This window comes from Chiloscyllium plagiosum, unplaced genomic scaffold, assembly GCF_037043375.1.
Source record: "Chiloscyllium plagiosum isolate Xiang-an unplaced genomic scaffold, Cpla_swu_hap1 HiC_scaffold_3, whole genome shotgun sequence".
In the NCBI taxonomy this organism is placed as follows: Eukaryota; Metazoa; Chordata; class Chondrichthyes; order Orectolobiformes; family Hemiscylliidae; genus Chiloscyllium; species Chiloscyllium plagiosum.
Window position 1 is genome coordinate 59,567,908 of NW_028270141.1, and position 20,666 is coordinate 59,588,573.

The window sequence follows — 20,666 nt, forward strand, 5'->3', positions numbered from 1 at the left end:
CTAAGTTATATATTTCCTATAATCTAGTATTAGCAAACATTAATATTACTCCTGTGATTAAAGGCAATTAAAATACATCATTTTTGGAATATGTACCATTTTAAAAAGAGAGGCATATAGATATGGATTAGAAATGAAAGAGGTTTTTTTAAAAACAAAGTTTAAAGTCGTTCTGGAACAGTGACATTAACATAAATTTAAGGTGAAGGGTGGAAGACAAGGGGACATAAATTTAAGGTGAAGAGTGGAAGGTATAGGGGGGATGTCAGGGGTAGGTTCTTTACCCAGAAAGTGATGGGGACATGGAATGCGCTGCTGTGGAAGTGGCAGAGTCAGAATCATTGGTGACCTTTAAGCGGCATTTGGATAGGTACATGGATAGGTGCTTAAGCTAGGACAACTGTTCGGTACAACATTGTGGGCCGAAGGGCCTGTTCGTGCTGGATTGTTCTATGTTCTAACGCATCAGTTCCATGAAGCCATGTGACTACAAACAAGGGATTAAGTGTTAACAGAATAAGATGCTTACATTTTTGGGTTTATGTCAGACGTTGTCAATACATTAAAAGTGTAGATTTTGTTTTCTGCTCAGTTCAAAAAGCACCAGACTTTTAGGTGAGAAGAATTAAGTTCAGAAGTAGGTTTTAGTTTCTCTCCTAGCTGGGCTCAGTTTAGAAGAAACCAGTCACTGCAACAGCATTGTGTTCTGTAGTTTGTGAAGTTTTCAAGCCAGAGGACTTTAGGATAGAAAGATTGTTAAACTGGGAAGTTTAGCCATTAGAATTGTGAATGGTTCATGCCATCAGACTTGAGTATGAAACCTAGAGTTGCTTCTGCATTTCAAGGATGAGTAACTGCAAGGAGTCATTTAATTAGAAACTTAGAGAGGGACAGGAGCACACTTTCTCTGGATTTAAGTCCAGTTAACTAACATTAACTAAGACAAAAAAAATGTTTAATCAAACTAGGTTTCATTTTGGGGGTTTAACTTGTACAGTAGTACTATCAGCTAGGGTCAATAAATTCCTGTTTTAACATTCAAAACAATTTATATAAATGACAGAAAAAAAAACAGACCCAGCACAAATCCATGCTAATTGTCCCCACTACTCCATTGTTCTCAAAATGTTCATCAACTTCATCCATTTTCTTAATAAAATCTGCCCACAACTGAAGCAAGAGCAATTGAGACAAAAACTAGGAAATTGAAACAAACAGATCACAGAAATTACAATAGAAAGACACTCCATTTGGCCCAAGCAACCTCTTTTGATGTTTATCCTCCACACAAACTGAACTCATCCTAATCTTACATTGTTTTCTGTTTCCCATTTAACCTCTTCTTAAATGACTGAAGCTGAAACTGTCAAAATTGTTAGCACATTCCAGTACCTTAAACCCACACTGTAAAGTTTCTTTTCCCCAACTTTCATAACTGCTCCCTCATCCTCATGGGTCTTTTGCTACTTCTGCATACTTTCTGCTACCAGAGATTGCTTGTTAAAATTATAACTGTGCTTCCATTTTATTCCTACTCAGTAATCTGGAATAGATAGAATTTGGATCTGATAACTTGGAATTTTAATCTTGCTTAGTAGTTTAAATTGATAACCAAAACACCCATAGAATTTAATCTTGCCTCAGGAGTTCTCTAATACTGTAGTTCTATGTATTGCACTTTTCATTCAATGCCCATAAGACATAGGGAGAGAAGTTTGCTCTACCATTCAATGAAATCATGACTGCTCTGATAATCCTCAACTCCTCATTCCTTCCATATCCCATGACCTGAACTTAATTACTGATGAAAAATCTATTTTGCACCAAACTTCTAAAACTGCCTCTGCAAAATTCCATCCAATGTCATTGATTTCTATGCAAACTAATGGCATCTGATTAGTTTCTCTCCCTCTTTAGAGATTTTTGCATCCAATTGTGTCCCTTACCCTGCCATCTGAAAGGCAGTGTGCTTTGAGTACGTGACAACTGCTATCAGAGAGACCATCTGCCTTATATCTCAGAGCCTTTAAAATTTCTTGTACTGCATAAATCCCCTGTTCCTCTCACCAAACATTGTTTATTGACATCGTTTTCACTAATTATCTGTAGTCACCATCTTATGAAAACTCATCTCTGGAAACTGGCCTCAAAACTTTAAAATCATCATATGATCCTCCTATTTGTTATTCATCTGCTCAAGCAATTAAATTCTAAGTCTTCATGGATATGTACTCCATTTGAATATGTAAATCAAAAGTATGTCACATTATAATTGATTCAATGGCAGATCACAGTCTCTATGCTGCAAGAGAAACAGTATCTCCGCATGTATCTGATCCTCCCATTTTAATGGTTTGAAATTCTATGACTTAGATTAGATTTAATTCCCATGGTTAAGTTCTTTATCATGAAAGAAACTGGAATAGATTTCTCAGGAAGGTAGAAATAAAATTCCGACATCATTTATCAATCAATGCTTTAATTAATGATCGAAGACAAATGTTGACAATCTTGCCAGTAATACCCATTTTCCATGAAAGATTGTTAAAGAAAAAAAATCAAAATTTGACAATTTGGAAGGGTCAGGATGGAGAAAAGAAATGCAGGAAATGGTTTAAAATCCATCAATAAGCATATTATAGACTGAATAATCTGTATTGTACTTCTGAAAAATTAGTTAAACCATGACACATACCAGCCAATAATCTTATAAATCCATATTTATTAACAAGCCATTCATGAGAAAATTGTACAAAATATATTCTGATCACATTAAATCCAAACATAGCCCCCAGTCTAGATTCAAGTTATAATGTCACTCAGTTCCTAATAAATGAAATTCACTATCCCTTTATATACTGAATTATGCAGCTGAAAAACACCCCAAGCCCTCTGATTATTAAATACAACTTAATTTCCATGACAGTGGACACTTCTCATTACAACACTGAAGCAACATAAATCTCCCTTAGACCCTTTGATGGAGATGTATATGTAGACAATGAGACAGCAGCCTTTATCTACATTCAGTGACATGATTTAGTTTTCTTTTCTTTTTAAAAACACATGATTTTTTGAAGTGAACAACAGAAACTGTAACTCAACAATTTAACCTCTTCTAGAGTAGCTTTCCCACCATTTGAGGTGTTATGTTGGATACAATCAACATAATTATAATGATATACTGCCACTATATAAATTTAGTTATTAATTTTCTTTCCCAAACAGCAATCTTCCTAAATAGCTTCACTTCTTGGCTTACAAGCTGATTTAACCACAACTTACTATGTACAAGTGAAACAGTTCCCAAAGAATTTAGCTTAAGTAAGCTAGAAAACAGTTTTTTTTAAAATCGGACTTTTAACATGATTTACTAAAAAGAAGCTATCTAATTTTATGAAGAGCTCAACTTTCCAAAAATGCAACTATTTGGCAAAATTCGAAGTAGACAATATATAATTTGATGAACAGAACAATATGGCATATGCTGTTATACACTGGGATTTCAAGAAAAAAAAACTCTACATCAGACTAAACTTGCATTTCATTAGTGATTCAAAGCAACAACTAAATTTGTTTTGCATAAAAATTTGAAATCAAGTTTCAAAACTACTTACACAATATTTTATATACCGTTGAGGAAAAACAATTCCAGTAATCAACAATTTAACCTCTTCTAGAGTAGCTTTCCCACCATTTGAGGTGTTATGTTGGATACAATCAACATAATTATAATGATATACTGCCACTATATAAATTTAGTTATTAACTTTCTTTCCCAAACAGCAATCTTCCTAAATAGCAATTCCCGCCTCAGGCGACTGACTGTGTGGAGTTTGCACGTTCTCCCCGTGTCTGCGTAGGTTTCCTCCGGGTGCTCCGGTTTCCTCCCACAGTCCAAAAGATGTGCAGGTAAGGTGAATTGGCCATGCTAAATTGCCCGTAGTGTTAGGTAAGGGGTAAATGTAGGGGTATGGGTGGGTTGCGCTTCGGCGGGGCGGTGTGGACTTGTTGGGCTGAAGGGCCTGTTTCCATACTGTAAGTAATCTAACCTAATTAGCACAAGACGTTACATAGATACTACTGAGCAAACTGTGTTGAGTGCAATTCCAGAAATGCTGTGCCAAAAATGTTTTACCTAAACAAATAGCTCTAAATGCTTTAGAAGGCAACAAAGTAATTTACTACTGCCAGTTATTTTAGTAATTCTAGTAATGTTTACATATTTATTCGATTGTGGACAATGTCTGAGAATACTAGACAGTGATTATATTATACCAGCTATTTTTTAAAAACATTTCAGATATTACTAACTTTGAAGACAAACATGAAGACTAATAAAGTTACAAAATACATCAAAATTAATTGAGAGCACTATTGCACGTGATCTGACTTTCAATTCCAAAGGCAGTAAGTTATGAATTCATGATTTGATTTATTTTTGGCCATATTTGCTAGAAAGAGGAAACTTATTTTTTGATCCTGCCTCATTCTAGAGTACAGATATACCTGCAGAATTGTTCTGGTCAGACAGCCTGGCTTCAAATTCCATCTGTAACAATGAAACAAGTTCTATGTCTGCATGTTTTTCATGTAGAGATAGGTTCAAGATGTAGACTTTTAATGTTGAGCACGCCGACCCCTAAAAATTACTTAAATTCCACTGGAGTTACACTCCATTTGACATTAAGGCAAAGCATGAATGCTTTTTCACGTGATCTAATTTTACTGCTACCTGAATTGGAGACAGAATCCAGCACTGGACTTATATTGCCTGGCTTTTCATTTGGTAAATATATTTGTACTCAGAGATAACAGTATACATTTTATAATATTTCATATCCCAATGCAGGACTGGGCATGTTTTAATACAAAGTATACGCTGATCCATTAACCACAGATACACTGTGAAAATATATTCCTGCTCTTCAAACTGCCCATCATCATTTTATTTAAATGGCAGCATTGGAGGGTGATCTAACATTTACTGCTGCAGTTAACTTGTGTGACTTTGCCATCATCTCCCATGAATGATGAGGCCATTTTTGATAAGCAAGCAGAGTTTCTTTCCCCCTTTAGGGGGAACACCCTCCACTAAAAATCTAAGTTTTCCCTGTCATTATTAATTTCCACTGGTGAGCACATTTTTTTTTTAAGATTCCCTACAGTATGGAAACAGGTCCTTTGGTCCAACAAGTCCACACTGACCCTCCAAAGACCCATTCCCCTCTGACTAATACACTTAACACTGTGGGCAATTTAGCATGGCCAATTCACCTGACCTGCACATCTTTGGACTGTGGGAGGAAACCAGAGCACCCGGAGGAAACCCACGCAGACACGGGGAGAATGTGCAAACTCTACACAGACAGTCACCCGAGGCTGGAATCGAAGCTGGGACCCTGGTGCTGTGAGGCAGCAATGCTAACCACAGACCCACCGTGCCGTGTCCTTAAAGACAGAATTTTCTTTCAGGGAATAAGCAAAGTCCAAGAGGTTAGGTTGTACTGCTGGCATGGATTAAATCATTTTTTCCCGCAACATCTTATTTTAAGCTGAGGTTTTGTTGTAAATTTCCAAGAAAAATTCAATTTGGATTTCTAGTGGATGAATCACTAAATGTATTGCTATGAGAACCCTCTTACAATGCAATAGAAACCAGTTTCCAAATTTAGTTTTATCAGTTAAATCTTGATCATAGATTTTCCTTGCAGAAAACTTTCAAACAAATGTAGATGCAGAATTCATGCATTCATATTGAACTATAAACACATATTCAGGAAAGATGGATTAACATTAAAGTTAAAGAGATGAAGGAAATCAAATCGTGTTTTAATAACTTTTTTTTGCTTTCCTGCCTTAAAATGTTTTTGTTTTCTAATACTGTACAGATGATCCACTGATTGTTTTTAATCCATACAAACCAGAACTTCAATCATTTTTCTCAGTAGCATTTCCCTCAATTATATTTTAAAGGGCAAATTCTTAGGCGATACAACATTCAAAGTCGGTTGTACCCTTTATAGTTTACAACAATGTTTCAACAGAAATGTTCAGTCCAAAGGATGATTCAAGCATAGGCAGGATAAAAATCTATTTTATAAAAATGATGTACCACTTTCTTATGCCAATTATTTGTATGAAAATTAAATTTTAGGACAGGAACAATCCACAAGTGTATGCAAAATCTTCTCAGATTTTAAAATAGTCAAAGATTCACTTAGATTTGGTTGAATATTCTGACCATGTTATTCAGCTGTGCTAGACAACATTTTCATATAACTCTAACCCTATCTTCATAGAACCCCTACAATGTGGAAACAGGAACTTCGGCCCAACAAGTCCACACCGACCCTCCGAAGAGTATCCCACCCAAACCCATTCCACTACATATACCCCTGACTAATGCACCTAACCTACATACCCCTGAACAATATGGGCAATTTAGCGTGGCCAAATCACCTAACCTGCACATCTTTGGATTGGAGGAGGAGACTGAAGCATCCAAAGGAAATTTACGCAGACACGGGGAGAATATGCAAACTCCACACAGACTCGCCCAAGAGTGGTATCAAACCCAGGTCCCTGGTGCTGGGAGGTAGTGTGCTTTTAAGAAACTATGCTTTTAAAAAGTAGGTTGAGTAAGATTATTAAATTAGACTTTCATTACCAAATTAACTTTGCATCTTAAACTTGAAATAGCAGTAATTAATAGTGCTGAAATGTTAAAGTAGATTTTATCCACTACGAAGAGATAAGATATAACATGTGTCTCAGCATAAAACATCTGATTTCTGTTCGAATACACTACAATTGCACAAATATTAATTTTGTAATTGCTAAGAAAGCTGCTGGTGTAATCACTGCATAACGTGTAAATTATGCTACAGGGGTATCAACATTAACCCTTTGTTCCTGCGATCAGAGAAATCTAAACTGTTGACAAATTAACAGCTTTAACCTGCAGGACATGTTAGAGGATAACCAATATTGGGCAAAAAGTGTCATACATTGTCCATCTACAGTAATGACAATCACGTGAAAAGCACACACTTTGGAAAAGTGATTTACATAAATTTGTAAGATGACAACATTAAAAGAATTAATTCTGTTTTCATACAGTATTATACATTGATGCAACTCTGTGGTATTGAGCCCCAAACAATGCCAAACAAATACCCATGTATGTCTTTAGTTATGTTTATTTACCTAATCGAACAGGTTTTCCAAATAATTCTAATTCAATGCTAATTTAAATATTCAGAGGGTTAGTAGACTCGTTAAGAGTCTTGCATGTGCCTATTGAAATACTACCCATGTTCTGGAATAGATCAGAAATTAGAAAAATGCAAATATATAAAAGTTTTCACACTATGTTCACATTTATATATGGCATACTCTTATCTGAAACCTGGATTAGTCAGTGACCTCAAGAAATTTCAAGTACGTAATAAAAATATTTTGCTATAATACACTACACCTTTGAAAATCTCTCTACCAGATTAAGTCTGTCTCAAAGTGTATGACAGAACAAATTCCATTACACTATTAGCTGTAAACATGTACTTTAGAAAATACACAAGTATGAAAACTTTATGCACAGTAGGAAAATTATACAGTAAAATGACTATTTCAAATAAATGTAGCATACAGGTTCTAATATTTACAATTACATAGACCAACAAAATGTGGCCACTTCTGTCAATTATGTTGCATGCATCAATTAAATATGCATGTCATGATTCCTGGAGGAAAAAGGCTTGGCATACACAATGACTACTTTGAGCCAGAACAAAAGCTTGCTTTGCAGGATTCCATTTTAAAATCTTTTATAGTATTGTTGTTTACCCACAGTTTACAAGCAATATAAAGATTTAGTTAATTTTGATTTGAAATTATTTAAAAAATGGAATTTATCAATGACACATCATAGCAGCCAAATTCCTCCTTTTAAAAAATGTTAGTTTTGATTAGGCAGGATATGATCTATTTTCTAATTTCACTATTATTTCCAATGACATATTATTTTCATTGACTACTGTAGAAAAATTCAAGAATCCAGAAATATGTGCACTTGCCATTGAACATAAGACATTTGCAAAATTTGCCCATGTAACAAAGGTCATCAGTACTGGTAATTAGTCACGACTACAAGCTCAAAAGAAAAATCATTCTGGAGTCAGTGGTTCGCTAAAACAAAATTTTCTCACTCAGCCGTTGCCAGAACATTTTAGAGAAATCCACTTTCACCATTTGTTAAAAGGATAGAAGAAAGACACCCTAAACACAAAAATGAATTAGCCCTGTATTTGTAAAGTTAAATTGCATGGTATGTATTAAACCGTTGTTGCTGGTTAGTGATTAATAACTTTAAATATTACTCTATGGTTATTTTCAGTTTTGTGAAAGATTTAATGTCAATAGGTGTGTACAGCAGGTCGACGTGATGTGCTTAGTGTGCAGATGGAGGAACTAACTTATTTCTTGCTTTTTGTATGCTAATATGCTTCTCACTTTTAACATACACTACTGGTTAGCAGCAAGTCAGAAAGGAGATCTGAAAGTGCTAATCTCTTTGTGTTGGTCCACAGCCTTTATTTGGCAAATCTATGTGGCACAAATGGAACCTGGGAAGCGTCTGGCCTTGAGTTAAAACCTCAGAAAATGGAGGATATTTGGCCCCCAGAACGCAGCATGTAGGTCCAGTGTGTGGACACATCATGCATTTTATAAACTAAACACCCAGCTTTGGACAAATAGTTCCATAGGTTTGTGCATACCTTGGGAGAGATAAAGGTTAAGAGAGTAAACCCTGAGAAAAAAAAATCTGGAGCGAGGCCAAAAGTGAATTGGTGCCCAAGTCTGGCAATTCCAGCAAATGGTGTGAAATGTAGCTCTCTGCATTCCTTTAGTCCCAGCCAAGGAAGTCAGGGGAGATCCTGACCCCTGGGCCTCCATAAAATTTGCTCAGGCTTGTGCCCTAAAGAGGGCACTCCAGTTTCAATAACACAGAATTGACCATCAAGATCCCACACCACTGTCTCATAAGACAAATGCTTGACAGAGTGATAAATTCAATGTCAGGAAATCAAAAATGGATCTACATATTCAATTGTACAATTTACTTTGAAAAAGACAAGGGAGAGAAATGAGAATGCAATAATACATTAGCCTGAACAAATAAACGATTATTCAAAACTTCCAATAAATTAAAATTCTGTTAATACATAGCAGCACGACGTACACAGCTAAATGTACTGCAGATTTAAATATTGCTCATCTTCAATGCCTAAGAAATTTAAATTTTTGGCCAGATTATATTTTGTTTTGAAGCACTGAAGTGAATCTTACAACTACAATTTAGTTCATAACAATATTTCCAAAGAGAGTGGATTACACCTTCCCACATACAGTCCTGATAACTACATATACTGAGTTAAAAAAGTATATACCCTATTTGGCACAAAATTTCTATCAGGAATCAAAAGTGCACAGTTGTACAGAGTTCATTCTTATTAGGTCAAAGCCATTTTTTCAAAGAAGGATTCTATGGAACAACTTTTCAGCGAATGTGCAAAGGTTTATCACCTGACGAAGGAACGATTTTAATATAAATTAATTCCAATAGGTTGCAACATTCAAATAAAAAGCATTTAGCTGATCAAATCAAAAACGTGTTGCAGTTGCAAACCTGTTCTAACCTACATATTTTACTTCCTCCATACAATGAAGGAACTTCTTTCTAATCCACTAAAATTTAAATATTCAAGACATCTACTATTCCCAGAGCAAATCTGCTTTGGTTACCATTTTGCACACACTTCAGAAGAGAATTAGCTTTGGTGTTAAACGCAATAAGAATGCACTTTGTCCAAAAAAACATGTACAATATATCATGTACAACATCCTTTTTTTTCCAAATTAGTAGTGTTTTACCAGTAGCTACTGGAGTAATTTGAAAGCCTAAATCAGTGCAACTTGAAATTACTTACCATTTTTAATCACTTACAAACTCAGACATCTGTTTCAATGGAATGAAGATTGAAGTACTAAAGATTTCAGTCCGATAAGACTTATTACATAGCTATACTTGTTTTTAAAAAAGGCTGGAGGAATAAAAAAAAGTCAAGTCATCCTTTTGTTAAAATAGATTATATCCCGTAAGATGTTTCAGTTGTTCTGTAGTTGGACATAACACAAATGTAGATTGTATAATACATTACAATACAAATTTACAAATGTGTTGGTTGTGTGGGCATCCTTCAAAAAAATTGCAAACTATACATTACATACATGTTTCATTAAAATTAATTTTCAAAATCCTGTGGTTAAAAAGAATTTTCAGATCCTTTGTTTTCATGTATCGCTTCTGTAGGAAGACATTTGGTCTGAAGACTGCTAAGTTGATCCAGATTTGGGGGATTCTGGCTGTGGCTGAATTACGATTGGGCTATTTACACCTAGAAGGGAAAACAAAAGTGTTAAAACAAACGTGCCCAGCATAAAATGCAAAATCAGATACACTGACTTAAATTATCAACCAAAACTGTCTAATTAGATTCAAAAAAATAAATGTTCCAAAAGTCAGAATCCTGCAATTTGTGGTTCTAGATATTTAACATTTCATTCATCACACAAGGAAACAATTGTCTGAAATGGCTCTGAATTACGGCCAGCATTATGGTTGTAATTCAGAGTCACACAGTCATACAGCACAGAAACAAACCCTTTGGTCCAACCAATCCATGCCGAACAGAATCCCAAACTAAACTAGGCCCACCTGTCTGCTCCAGGCCCATATCCCTTCAAACCTTTCCTATTCATGTACTTATTCAAATGTCTTTTAAATATTGCAATTGTACCCACATCCACCTCAGAAAGTTCATTCCACACAAAAAAAAACTGTGTAAAAGATTTGCCCCTCATGTCTTTTTAAAATCAAAACTGGACACAGTATTCTGGAAGAGGTCTCCTGTACAACCTCAATACGACTTGCCAAGTCCTATACTCAAAGGACTGAACACAAAGCATGCCAAATGCCTTTTTAACTGTCCTGTTTGTATGTGATGCAAACTTAAAATTATTTACCTGAAACCCTAGGTCCCTCTGATCTACAACAATACCCAAGGCTCTACCATTAATTGGATAAGCCCTACCCTTGTTTGTTGTACCAAAATGCAATATCTCGTTTTTATCATTGTAATTGATCAAATACTTCAGCTATTTCTTCTGCAAATTATGGCAAATCAATTAAAATTCCAATTGCTTATGTAGCAATTGTTATTTAAGTATTTTTTTGAAATGGGGAAGAGAACATAGTTGCATTTAAAATTGTTATCTTGTTTCCCATATATCCTAAAACATGGCACACACTACCTTTATTTTGAAAAGCAATGACTGTTAAATTGACAAAGTAAGACATAAGAGGAAGTGAAAGTAAAGAAACTAATTTGAAATATTGGGTAAACTGTGAAAGTCAGGAAAGCCTCAGGAATAAATCCAAAATTACACATTTTTAACCTGCAATTGTGAGTGCATTGGTACACAAATAGCTTGAAGAGAAAAAAAAAGCTGGATTTGAATGGAACATATTTAAAGTATATAAGCTTAATTAAGCTTAATTTGTAATTGTTACCAAATTAACTGGAGTGAGAATCTGATACCTAAAAGAAATATCATACACAGCCCTAATTATTTGCACTTCTGTTAAGCACCCAACAACATTCAATAGAAAACAAAGAAATTGAAGGCATCAAAAGCATAGATGGGACAATTTTAACCTGACCCTCATGAGAATGCAACATCTGCATGTAAGAAGGGTATGTCATAAAACTGTTAACATGGCATATCAAGAATATGCCATTTTGATTTTAAAAAGTCATTGGTATGATGAGACTGCAATCAACAAGCTGATAGAGCATGTTTTTAAACAAAGAAGCATTATAATATCATTGTTTAGTTTATAAGGTAGAGGGATTAGTGATGGTAGGAAGCAGAGGGTAACAGTGGATGGATGCTTGACAGATCAAAGGCCTGTGACTAGTGGAGTGCCTCAGGGGTCAGTGCTGTGCCCCCATTACTGTTTGTAATCTATATCAATGATTTGGATGAGAATGTCCAAGGCATGATTAGTAGATTTGCAGATAACACTAAAATAGAAGCCATCATAAACAGCGAGGAAGATTATCATAAATTGCAGCAGGACCTTATCAGCTGAGGAAGTAGGTCAAGAAATGGCAAATGGAGGTTAATATAAATAAGTGTGAGGTCTTACATTTTGCAAAGTCAAAATCAAGGTAGGTGTTTCATGGTAAATGGTAGGACCTGAAGGATGTGATGGAACAGAGGGACCTTGGGATTCAGGTACACGGTTCTCTGAAAGTGGAGAGTCACAGGTAGACAGCGCAGTGAAGGAGGCTTTTGACACACTGGCTTTCACCAGTCAGGACATTGAGTATAGAAGTTGGGAAATTATGTTGCAGTTGTAGAGGATATTGGTGAGGCCGCACTTGGAGTTGTGTTCAATTTTGGTCACCTTGCTATAGGAAGGATGTTATTAAACTGGAAAGAGTGCAGAAGAAATTTACAAGGATGTTGCCAGAACTCAACAGTCTGAGTTATAGGGGGAAGTTGGATAAACAAGGACTTTTTTCTTTAGAGTGTAGGAGACAGAGGGGGCATCTTATAGAACTGTATACGATCATGAGAGGCATGAATAGGATGAATATACTCAGTCTTTTTCCCAAGGTTGGGGAATTGAGGACGAGAGGGCATCAGTTTAAGGTTAGAGGGGAAAGAATAAAAGGGAACCTCAGGGGCAACATTTTTTTTTAAAAACCCAGAGGGTGGTACGCATATGGAATGAGTTGCCAACGGAAGTGGTTAAGGTGGTATATTAACAACATTGAAAACGCATTTGGACAAACACATGGATAGGAAAGGTTTAGAAGGATATAGACCAAGTGTAGGGAAATGGGGTTAGTGTTGATGAACATTTTGGTCAGCATGGACCAGTTTGGGCCAAAGGGATGTCTCTATGCTACAGGACTCTATAACTCTAATTTAGTCTTTTCCACAACCCACTCAAAAATCACAACAGTTTTAAAAATAAAAGTCAAACAACAAACTCTGATATTCGTTTCCATGATCTTGTTACATAAAGTAGAATTATAGATAACATTAACAAATTATAGCAGTTTTTATTTAATTTCTGATTTGGGACATTTGCAAACAATGCCAAACTTCAATAATGCGAGCATAAGAGGTACAGTTAGTAAATTTGCAGATGACACCAAAATTGGAGGTGTAATGGACAGCGAAGAGGGTAACCTTAGATTACAACAGGATCTGGACCAGATGGGCCAATGGGCTGAGAAGTGGCAGATGGAGTTTAATTCAGATAAATGCGAGGTGCTGCATTTTGGGAAAGCAAATCTTAGCAGGACTTATACACTTAATGGTAAGGTCCTAGGGAATGTTGCTGAACAAAGAGGCCTTGGAGTGCAGGTTCATAGCTCCTTGAAAGTGGAGTCGCAGGGAGATAGGATAATGAAGAAGGCGTTTGGTATGCTTTCCTTTATTGGTCAGAGTATTGAGTACAGGAGTTGGGAGGTCATGTTGCGGCTGTACAAGACATTGGTTTAGGCCACTGTTGGAATATTGCTTGCAATTCTGGTCTCCTTCCTATCGGAAAGATGTTGTTGAATTTGAAAGGGTTCAGAAAAGATTTACAAGGATGTTGCCAAGGTTGGAGGATCTGAGCTACAGGGAGAGGCTGAACAGGTTGGGGCTGTTTTCCCTGGAGCGTCGGAGGCTGAGGGGTGACTTTTTTTTATTAGATTACTTACAGTGTGGAAACAGGCCCTTCGGCCCAACAAGTCCACACCGCCCCGCCAAAGCGCAACCCACCCATACTCCTACATTTACCCCTTACCTAACACTACGGGCAATTTAGCATGGCCAATTCACCTGACCTCCACATCTTTGGACTGTGGGAGGAAACCGGAGCACCCGGAGGAAACCCACGCAGACACGGGGAGAATGTGCAAACTCCACACAGTCAGTCGCCTGAGGCGGGAATTGAACCCAGGTCTCTGGCGCTGTGATGCAGCAGTGCTAACCACTGTGCCACCGTGCCGCCCACCTTATAGAAGGTTACAAAATTATGAGGGGCATGGATAGGATAAATAGACAAAGTCTTTTTTCTGGGGTCGGGGAGTCCAGAACTACAGGGCATAGGTTGAGGGTGAGAGGGGAAAGATATAAAAGAGACCTAAGGGGCAACTTTTTCACGCAGAGGGTGGTACGTGTCTGGAATGAGCTGCCAGAGGCAGTGGTGAAGGCTGGTACAATTGCAACATTTAAGAGGGATTTGGATGGGTATATGAATAGGAAGGGTTTGGAGGGATATGGGCCGGATGCTGGCAGGTGGGACTAGATTGGGTTGGGATATCTGGTCGGCGTGGACAGGTTGGACCGAAGGGTCTGTTTCCATGCTGTACATCTCTATGACTCTAAATCTCCAGTATCTCCCAGAAGTAATCAAATAGTATTGATAAGTGAGAACCCAAGCTATTCTCTTTCCAAACTTCCTCAACTTCCTTCACACACAATAACAGAAATTACTGGAAAATCTCAAAGATCTGGTAGCGGCCATTCAGAGAAATCAGAGTTAAAATTTTGGGTCCAGTGACTCAGATTTTCCAGCAATTTCTGTTTTTGTTTCAGATTTCCAGCATTCACAGTTCTTTTGGGGTGTTTTTTTTTTAACAGTAATTTCCTTTCTGGGCATGGCCAAACATGTATTCTCATCAAAACAATAAAATACTCATTGCATATCCTTGATTTCTCTCTGCTAATTTTCATGTCACTGCATTAACTTAACTTACAATGTTAGAAGCCAGATGGCATTTCCCACATAGACATTCCTTATTTAAGTTGATGCAGTCTGCTGAATTTGTATTCATTCTCTTTGCAAGCCCACTGATACCATAGCTCTATATAATCTGTGGCTCGAAATGACAACAGTTAGCAGTTTTGAAAGCTATTCTCATACAATACTGGCCAATGCAAAGCATTACCCTTACTGGAATTGGAGGCACGTAGATGCTGCAGTTAATAATGTTATGATTTAGAGAGAAAACAACAGCTACTATTGGAGTATTTTTCTACAGCAGTACCAAATGGCTTGAATTGATACTCCAGCTACTCAATCGACATTACTGAATCTCAAATAGGCAGTACTTATTGCTATTAAAAGCAGACTTCAGAATTTCTTACAAGACAGTTTGGAAAGATCAGCTAAAGGAACGAGATAATCACAGAGAACAAACAACAATAGAGAACAGTAACAGACCCTTCGGCTCTCCTAGCCTGCGCTGACACACTTTGCCATTCCATACTAAAACTGTCTTCACTTACTGAATCTGTATATCCCTCTATTCCCTTCCTATTCATGATTTGGAGGTGTCAGTGTTGGACTGAGGTGCACAAAGTTAAAAATCACACAACACCAGGTTATAGTCCACTAGGTTTATTTGGAAGCACTAGCTTTCGGAGCACTGCTCCTTCATAAAGTGGTTGTGGAGACTGCTGCCATTGTGTCTGCCTGCATAACCTCCTGTGGCAACGCATTCCAGGCACTCACCACATTTTGTGTAAAAAAACTTGTCTTGCAATGTGTTAAACAGCATGGCTTTACTTGAGTTCATGCAGACATCGACCATTTTATTGTGCTATCAAGACACATTGGAAGTAGTTTGAAATATAAAGCCCAAAGGAAACAAAGGCATTTTGAGAGTTTCAGCAATAAATGAACAGCAACAAGATTAGAATCAACTGACATAGAAGTAGATAAAAATGGTCTAACAGAGCAGATGACATAGCAAGCCTACTCTGGACTCAAATTTAACACCAAGGCTAAGAACAGTCTGGTTCAATTTAACACTGTAGCCAGGGAGAGGGAGGGATTCAGTGGCAATATCCGTCAATATTGGAGGAAATTTCTGCAAAATCCAAGATTGGATAAGCAGACAGACCATTTAGACACAGAACGACAGAGAGGGGTGCAGATAGGGTAGAGCTAGGTATCATCAACATTTACTTGGAAATAAACACCATGAGCCTAGATGTTACTGAAGTGTAGCATATAGATGGGAAAAAATGTCTACATTTACTACAAAAGTTTCAAACCTGCAATAGTTCATTCAAATTGTGAAAGTATGGGTTTCTCATGCTGAGAATCCTACATTTGAAAATGTCCAGGACTAGGGTAGTATTAAATTCAGCACTTCTTACTTTCACTAAATGCCCTAAAAATGAAAGTAGGAAATATCAAAAAGGCTACAAACCCTGAAATATGAAAACTGTTGAAATAATTTATTCTGAGAGTTTATATATTTGTCTTAAGTACTTGAAAGTACAAGGAAATCTCCGTAAAATATACTTTACAGTGTTCTTTTACCTAGGTATTTATCAATTGTCAAAATATGAAAAATCCACCCAAAACCAAATAACTGGGTCCAATTTTCTGAGATGTCAACATCACACAGGTTATCTTGCACCTCCATTTATTTTCAATGCAATGAAAGATCTCCACATTTCTAATAGGAGATTCTGATCAGGATTCCTTCAAAATTTTTTTTTTATATATAGATATTTTTATTGAAAATTTAACATGTTTTTACAAGTTTACAAAAGAAAACTAAAAAAAACCCAAGTATAAACATTGATATACAGTTAAATCTTAAATAAATGATAACCAAAATCTATCAAACAGGAAAAAATAAATACCAAGAGAAAAAAAAGACAAAACTCAACTACTCATCTAACTTACAACTAACCAGAGTGTATCGTTAAAATTCTTACATTATTCAAGAGAGAAAAAAAATCCGACAGATAACACATAAATTGAGCAATGATATACATGCTCGGAATGTGTTAACATCAGATCACAACAAAACCCGTATTTATCCAAAACATCCCGAGCATAGAGCATATAAAATTCACAAAAATAAAAGCTCTTTAGTACATTCAGATCAATATAATAAAAAAGACTATTTCTAAATAGTAAAAAAAAGTATAAAACGTATTTAAATGGAGATCTTCCCCCTTATTCCCAGGGGGCATCACTTCCTTTCCAAAAAACACATCATAACCTCTCCCAACCAGTGCCCCACCCTTGACCCAGGCACCCCACGATAGGTTAAAGAAAATTCAAGTATACTATTGAACTAGAACTAACAGTGAGTACTCTATCCCCCACCCACACCAACACCTGGATATATTTGGTAATGTTAATACCATATATGAACATACATGATTATAAAATTACAGTCTCAGCAAATAATAATTAAATATATTAATACAAAATAACAGGGGAAAACAACCCCACTCCCAAGGACAAAGATAAAATAAGATAAGGTAGCCACCTTCCCCCCATCTACATTAACTGGATCCCCTGGCCTAAAAAAGGGGAATGAAAATCACTAAGTATGAATAAATAAACCCTTCTTCCCACCCCCGGAGACAATATTAAACAGTAAGGTAATGAAAGAAAAAAAAAAGGGGGTAAACCGGGGTGGGGGTAGGGCAAAACAACATCAATTAACTCTTATAATTTGTCGAAGAGAGTCCAAAAGTTCCTTGGCCTTCTCCGGTGATCCGAAGTTATACACAGACCCTTCATGGCTGAAGTGTAGTACAGCTGGGGAGCGCAAGGAGTATTGAATGTTTAAATCCCTTAAACGCTTCTTTGCTTCATCAAACGCCTTCCTCTTTCGGACCAAAGCTGGGGAAAAGTCCTGAAATAACAATCTTGGATCCTTTATGAGTCATGGCTTGGGGATCTTTCCCAAGATTTCTGGAGGCTTCCAAGAGCATCTGCCTCACCTTATCGCTCTGCAGCCAGAACAGGACCGGGCGGGTGCGCTGGTTCGAGCCGGGCCCGCGTATAGCAACCCGGTAGGCCCATTCTACCTTTACCTGGCCTGATCCAGCCTCCAGATTCAATAACTGCAGAAGCCACTGTTCAAGGAACCTTGTAAGCTGGCCTTCTTCTTCCCGTTCGGGAAGGCCCAGCAAACAAATATTTTTTCGATGACCTCGATTCTCGAGGTCGTCAATGCGATTCTCTAAGGTCCGGACTTGCTGCTGGAGAGTCCGGACCCGATCCACGGCCGATTCTGCAATGGCCTCGGAGGTCGCGGCCTTTAGCTCTGCCCCTCCGATTCGGCATTCAATTTCTTCGATGTCTTGGCCATGCTTTGGTAGCATGGCCGAGATGAATTCCATCGACTTCGGGACTCTTCAATGAAAGCATCGATCTTCACATCGAGTTTGGAGATTATTTCCGCGAGGCTTGCCACAGTAGGTAAGTTCCCCGGGGTGGCTGTGGACGCCTCTGCTGCAGCAAGGGAGAGTGGGGGAGGGGCTCCTGCCTGCTGAGAACTGCAGGCTCCTTTCCCCATAGTCATTTTTACAGAAGACTAAACTGTTTGAATTTAGTACTAAACCACTAATTACATTAAGTAAGAATTTTTAATTCATTTGGCGAGTGTGGTGGAGGAGGGCGGCCCACTTTACCTAGGTCTTGGGAGGAGCACTATAGACTCAGACTTGCTGAGTCGCCACCATCTTGGATCTCGCACTTCCTTTCTAACAGGCCCTTCAAGCATAGCATAGTCGGGGCAAGAATATCAGCCATGGGTCTTCACTCTCTACTTTGATGACTGAGGAAAGGGTGTCGCTCCTTTTTGGAGTTGCATCATTCTGCATGAACTGCTGATGCTTTTGTTTTAATGAGGACCAGGTGCATCCAGAATTTACTTTTAGAGGAGGAAAAAGGCCAGTGGCATCCCATAAAGCACAGATATATTGATGGTAGATAAATGGAGGCAATATCCTGGAACTGGGTTCATATTACTACATAATTATATAGTAGGAATGAGGTGGCATGTATGGATGCAAAAAGGGACAGCATTGGCCACAGCATCTAGTTTAGTAATTCTGCATGGATTTCAGTGAAGCTCTTGACGTGTAAAAGATGCCTCTCTAGAATTCAGGAACCCATATGGATGCAGAGAAATTCTTTGTGTAACAGCAATTATGCTCATAGTTTCTGTTAAAGAAATAAATCCATTGTACTCCCCTATATTGCTGACGGATTTAATTTGTGGGATTTTTACAATGGGGCTTCCACAGCTTTATAGAGCAACATTGTGAAGGAAAATCTATGCATTCAAGGGCAGTTTGAGATTAGTGCCTCTCATCAGTTTGCCAAGTTTAAAGATCAGCTCTCATTCTGCAGTATGAGATCCACTAAGCAAAGTGTGACAGAGATATAGAATTTAGCTGGAAAGTAGAATTAACTACCACAAGGAACAACTGAGGGGAACAGATGCATGTACGGGAAAACTTGATAAAGATGAAGGAGAATTGAATCGATTTGATTGTCACGTGTACCAAGGCACAGTGAAAAGCCTTGCCTTGCGAGCAATAGAGGCATTTTATAGTTAAATAGCATAGATAGGTAAATAATAGATAAACAGCGGCTAACTAAAACACAGGTACAAGCGAATGCTATGGGTTTGAGAGTCCATTCAGCATTCTAACAACAGTAGGGTGGAAACTGTTTCGAAACCAGCTGGTGCGGGTGTTCAGGCTTCTGTACCTTCTCCTGTAGAGGTTGTAGAAAAGCATTGCCAGGATCTTTGAGAATGCTGGCAGCCTATCCTTGACAGCAGATAGTTTCTAGAGATGGGAGGTTGGCCTTTGTGATGGTCCAGGCTGGGTTCACCACACTCTGTAACCATCTCCGATCTTGAATGGTACAGTTGCCATACCGGGTAGTGATACACCCGGACAGAATACTCGCGATGCGCACCTACAAGAGTCGCCAATAGTATTTGCCCTCATGCCAAATTTTTTCAGCTGCATGAGGAAGAGGAGACGTCGTTTGGCCTAAGTAACCAGTGTGTCCACATGAAGAGTCCAAGAAAGCTTATTGTTGATAACCACTCCCAGGAGCTTGATACTCTCCACCCGCTCCACCTCTGTGCTGTTAATATGTAGGGGGGGCATGAATAATGTCCCACCAAAAGTCAATAATGAGTTCTTTGGTTTTGCTGGCATTCGGAGCTAGGTTGTTCTCAGTGCACCATTTTTCCAGGTCTTCCACCTCCTGCCTGTAGTCTGTTTCGTCGCCACCTGAGATTCAACAGACTATGGTGATGTCATCAGCGAGCTCGTAAATAGCATTAGTCTGATATTTGGGGATGCCGTTACTGGCATACAGCAAGTACAGTAGGGGCTCGAGGACGCACCCCTGGGTGGGGCTCCTGTGCCAGTAAAGATGAAATATTGTCCCCAGTCTTCACCAGTTGTGGCCTGTAGGTCAGGAAACTGAGGATCCAGTTGCAGAGAGTGCGGTTTAGTACGAGATCACTAAGTTTAGTAATCAATCAATCAGTCTCGAGGGGATGATAGTGTTGAAGGCTGAACTTTAGTCAATGAGTAGGATTCTTACATAGCTGTCCTTGGTGTTAAGATGCTCTAGGGAGGAGTGAAGGGCAAGTGATATGGCATCTGATGTGGGTCTATTGGTCCAATAGGCAAATTGGAGAAAGAATTAAAAGAATAAAAGATCTGAAGAAGAGTCATTGATCTCA

General features: G+C 37.9%; 1 protein-coding gene across 1 annotated transcript in view; it reads right to left on the reverse strand.

Annotated features, from left to right (window-relative positions):
- Positions 1-2,702: 2,702 nt before the first annotated feature.
- dnajc5ga (DnaJ (Hsp40) homolog, subfamily C, member 5 gamma a) overlaps positions 2,703-20,666 on the reverse strand; it is a 45,341-nt gene continuing 27,377 nt past the window's right edge. The window contains exon 5 of the mRNA XM_043682183.2: positions 2,703-10,460. Coding sequence (XP_043538118.1) covers positions 10,399-10,460 — 62 coding nt within the window. The 3' untranslated portion in view covers positions 2,703-10,398. The remainder of the gene's footprint in view (positions 10,461-20,666) is intronic.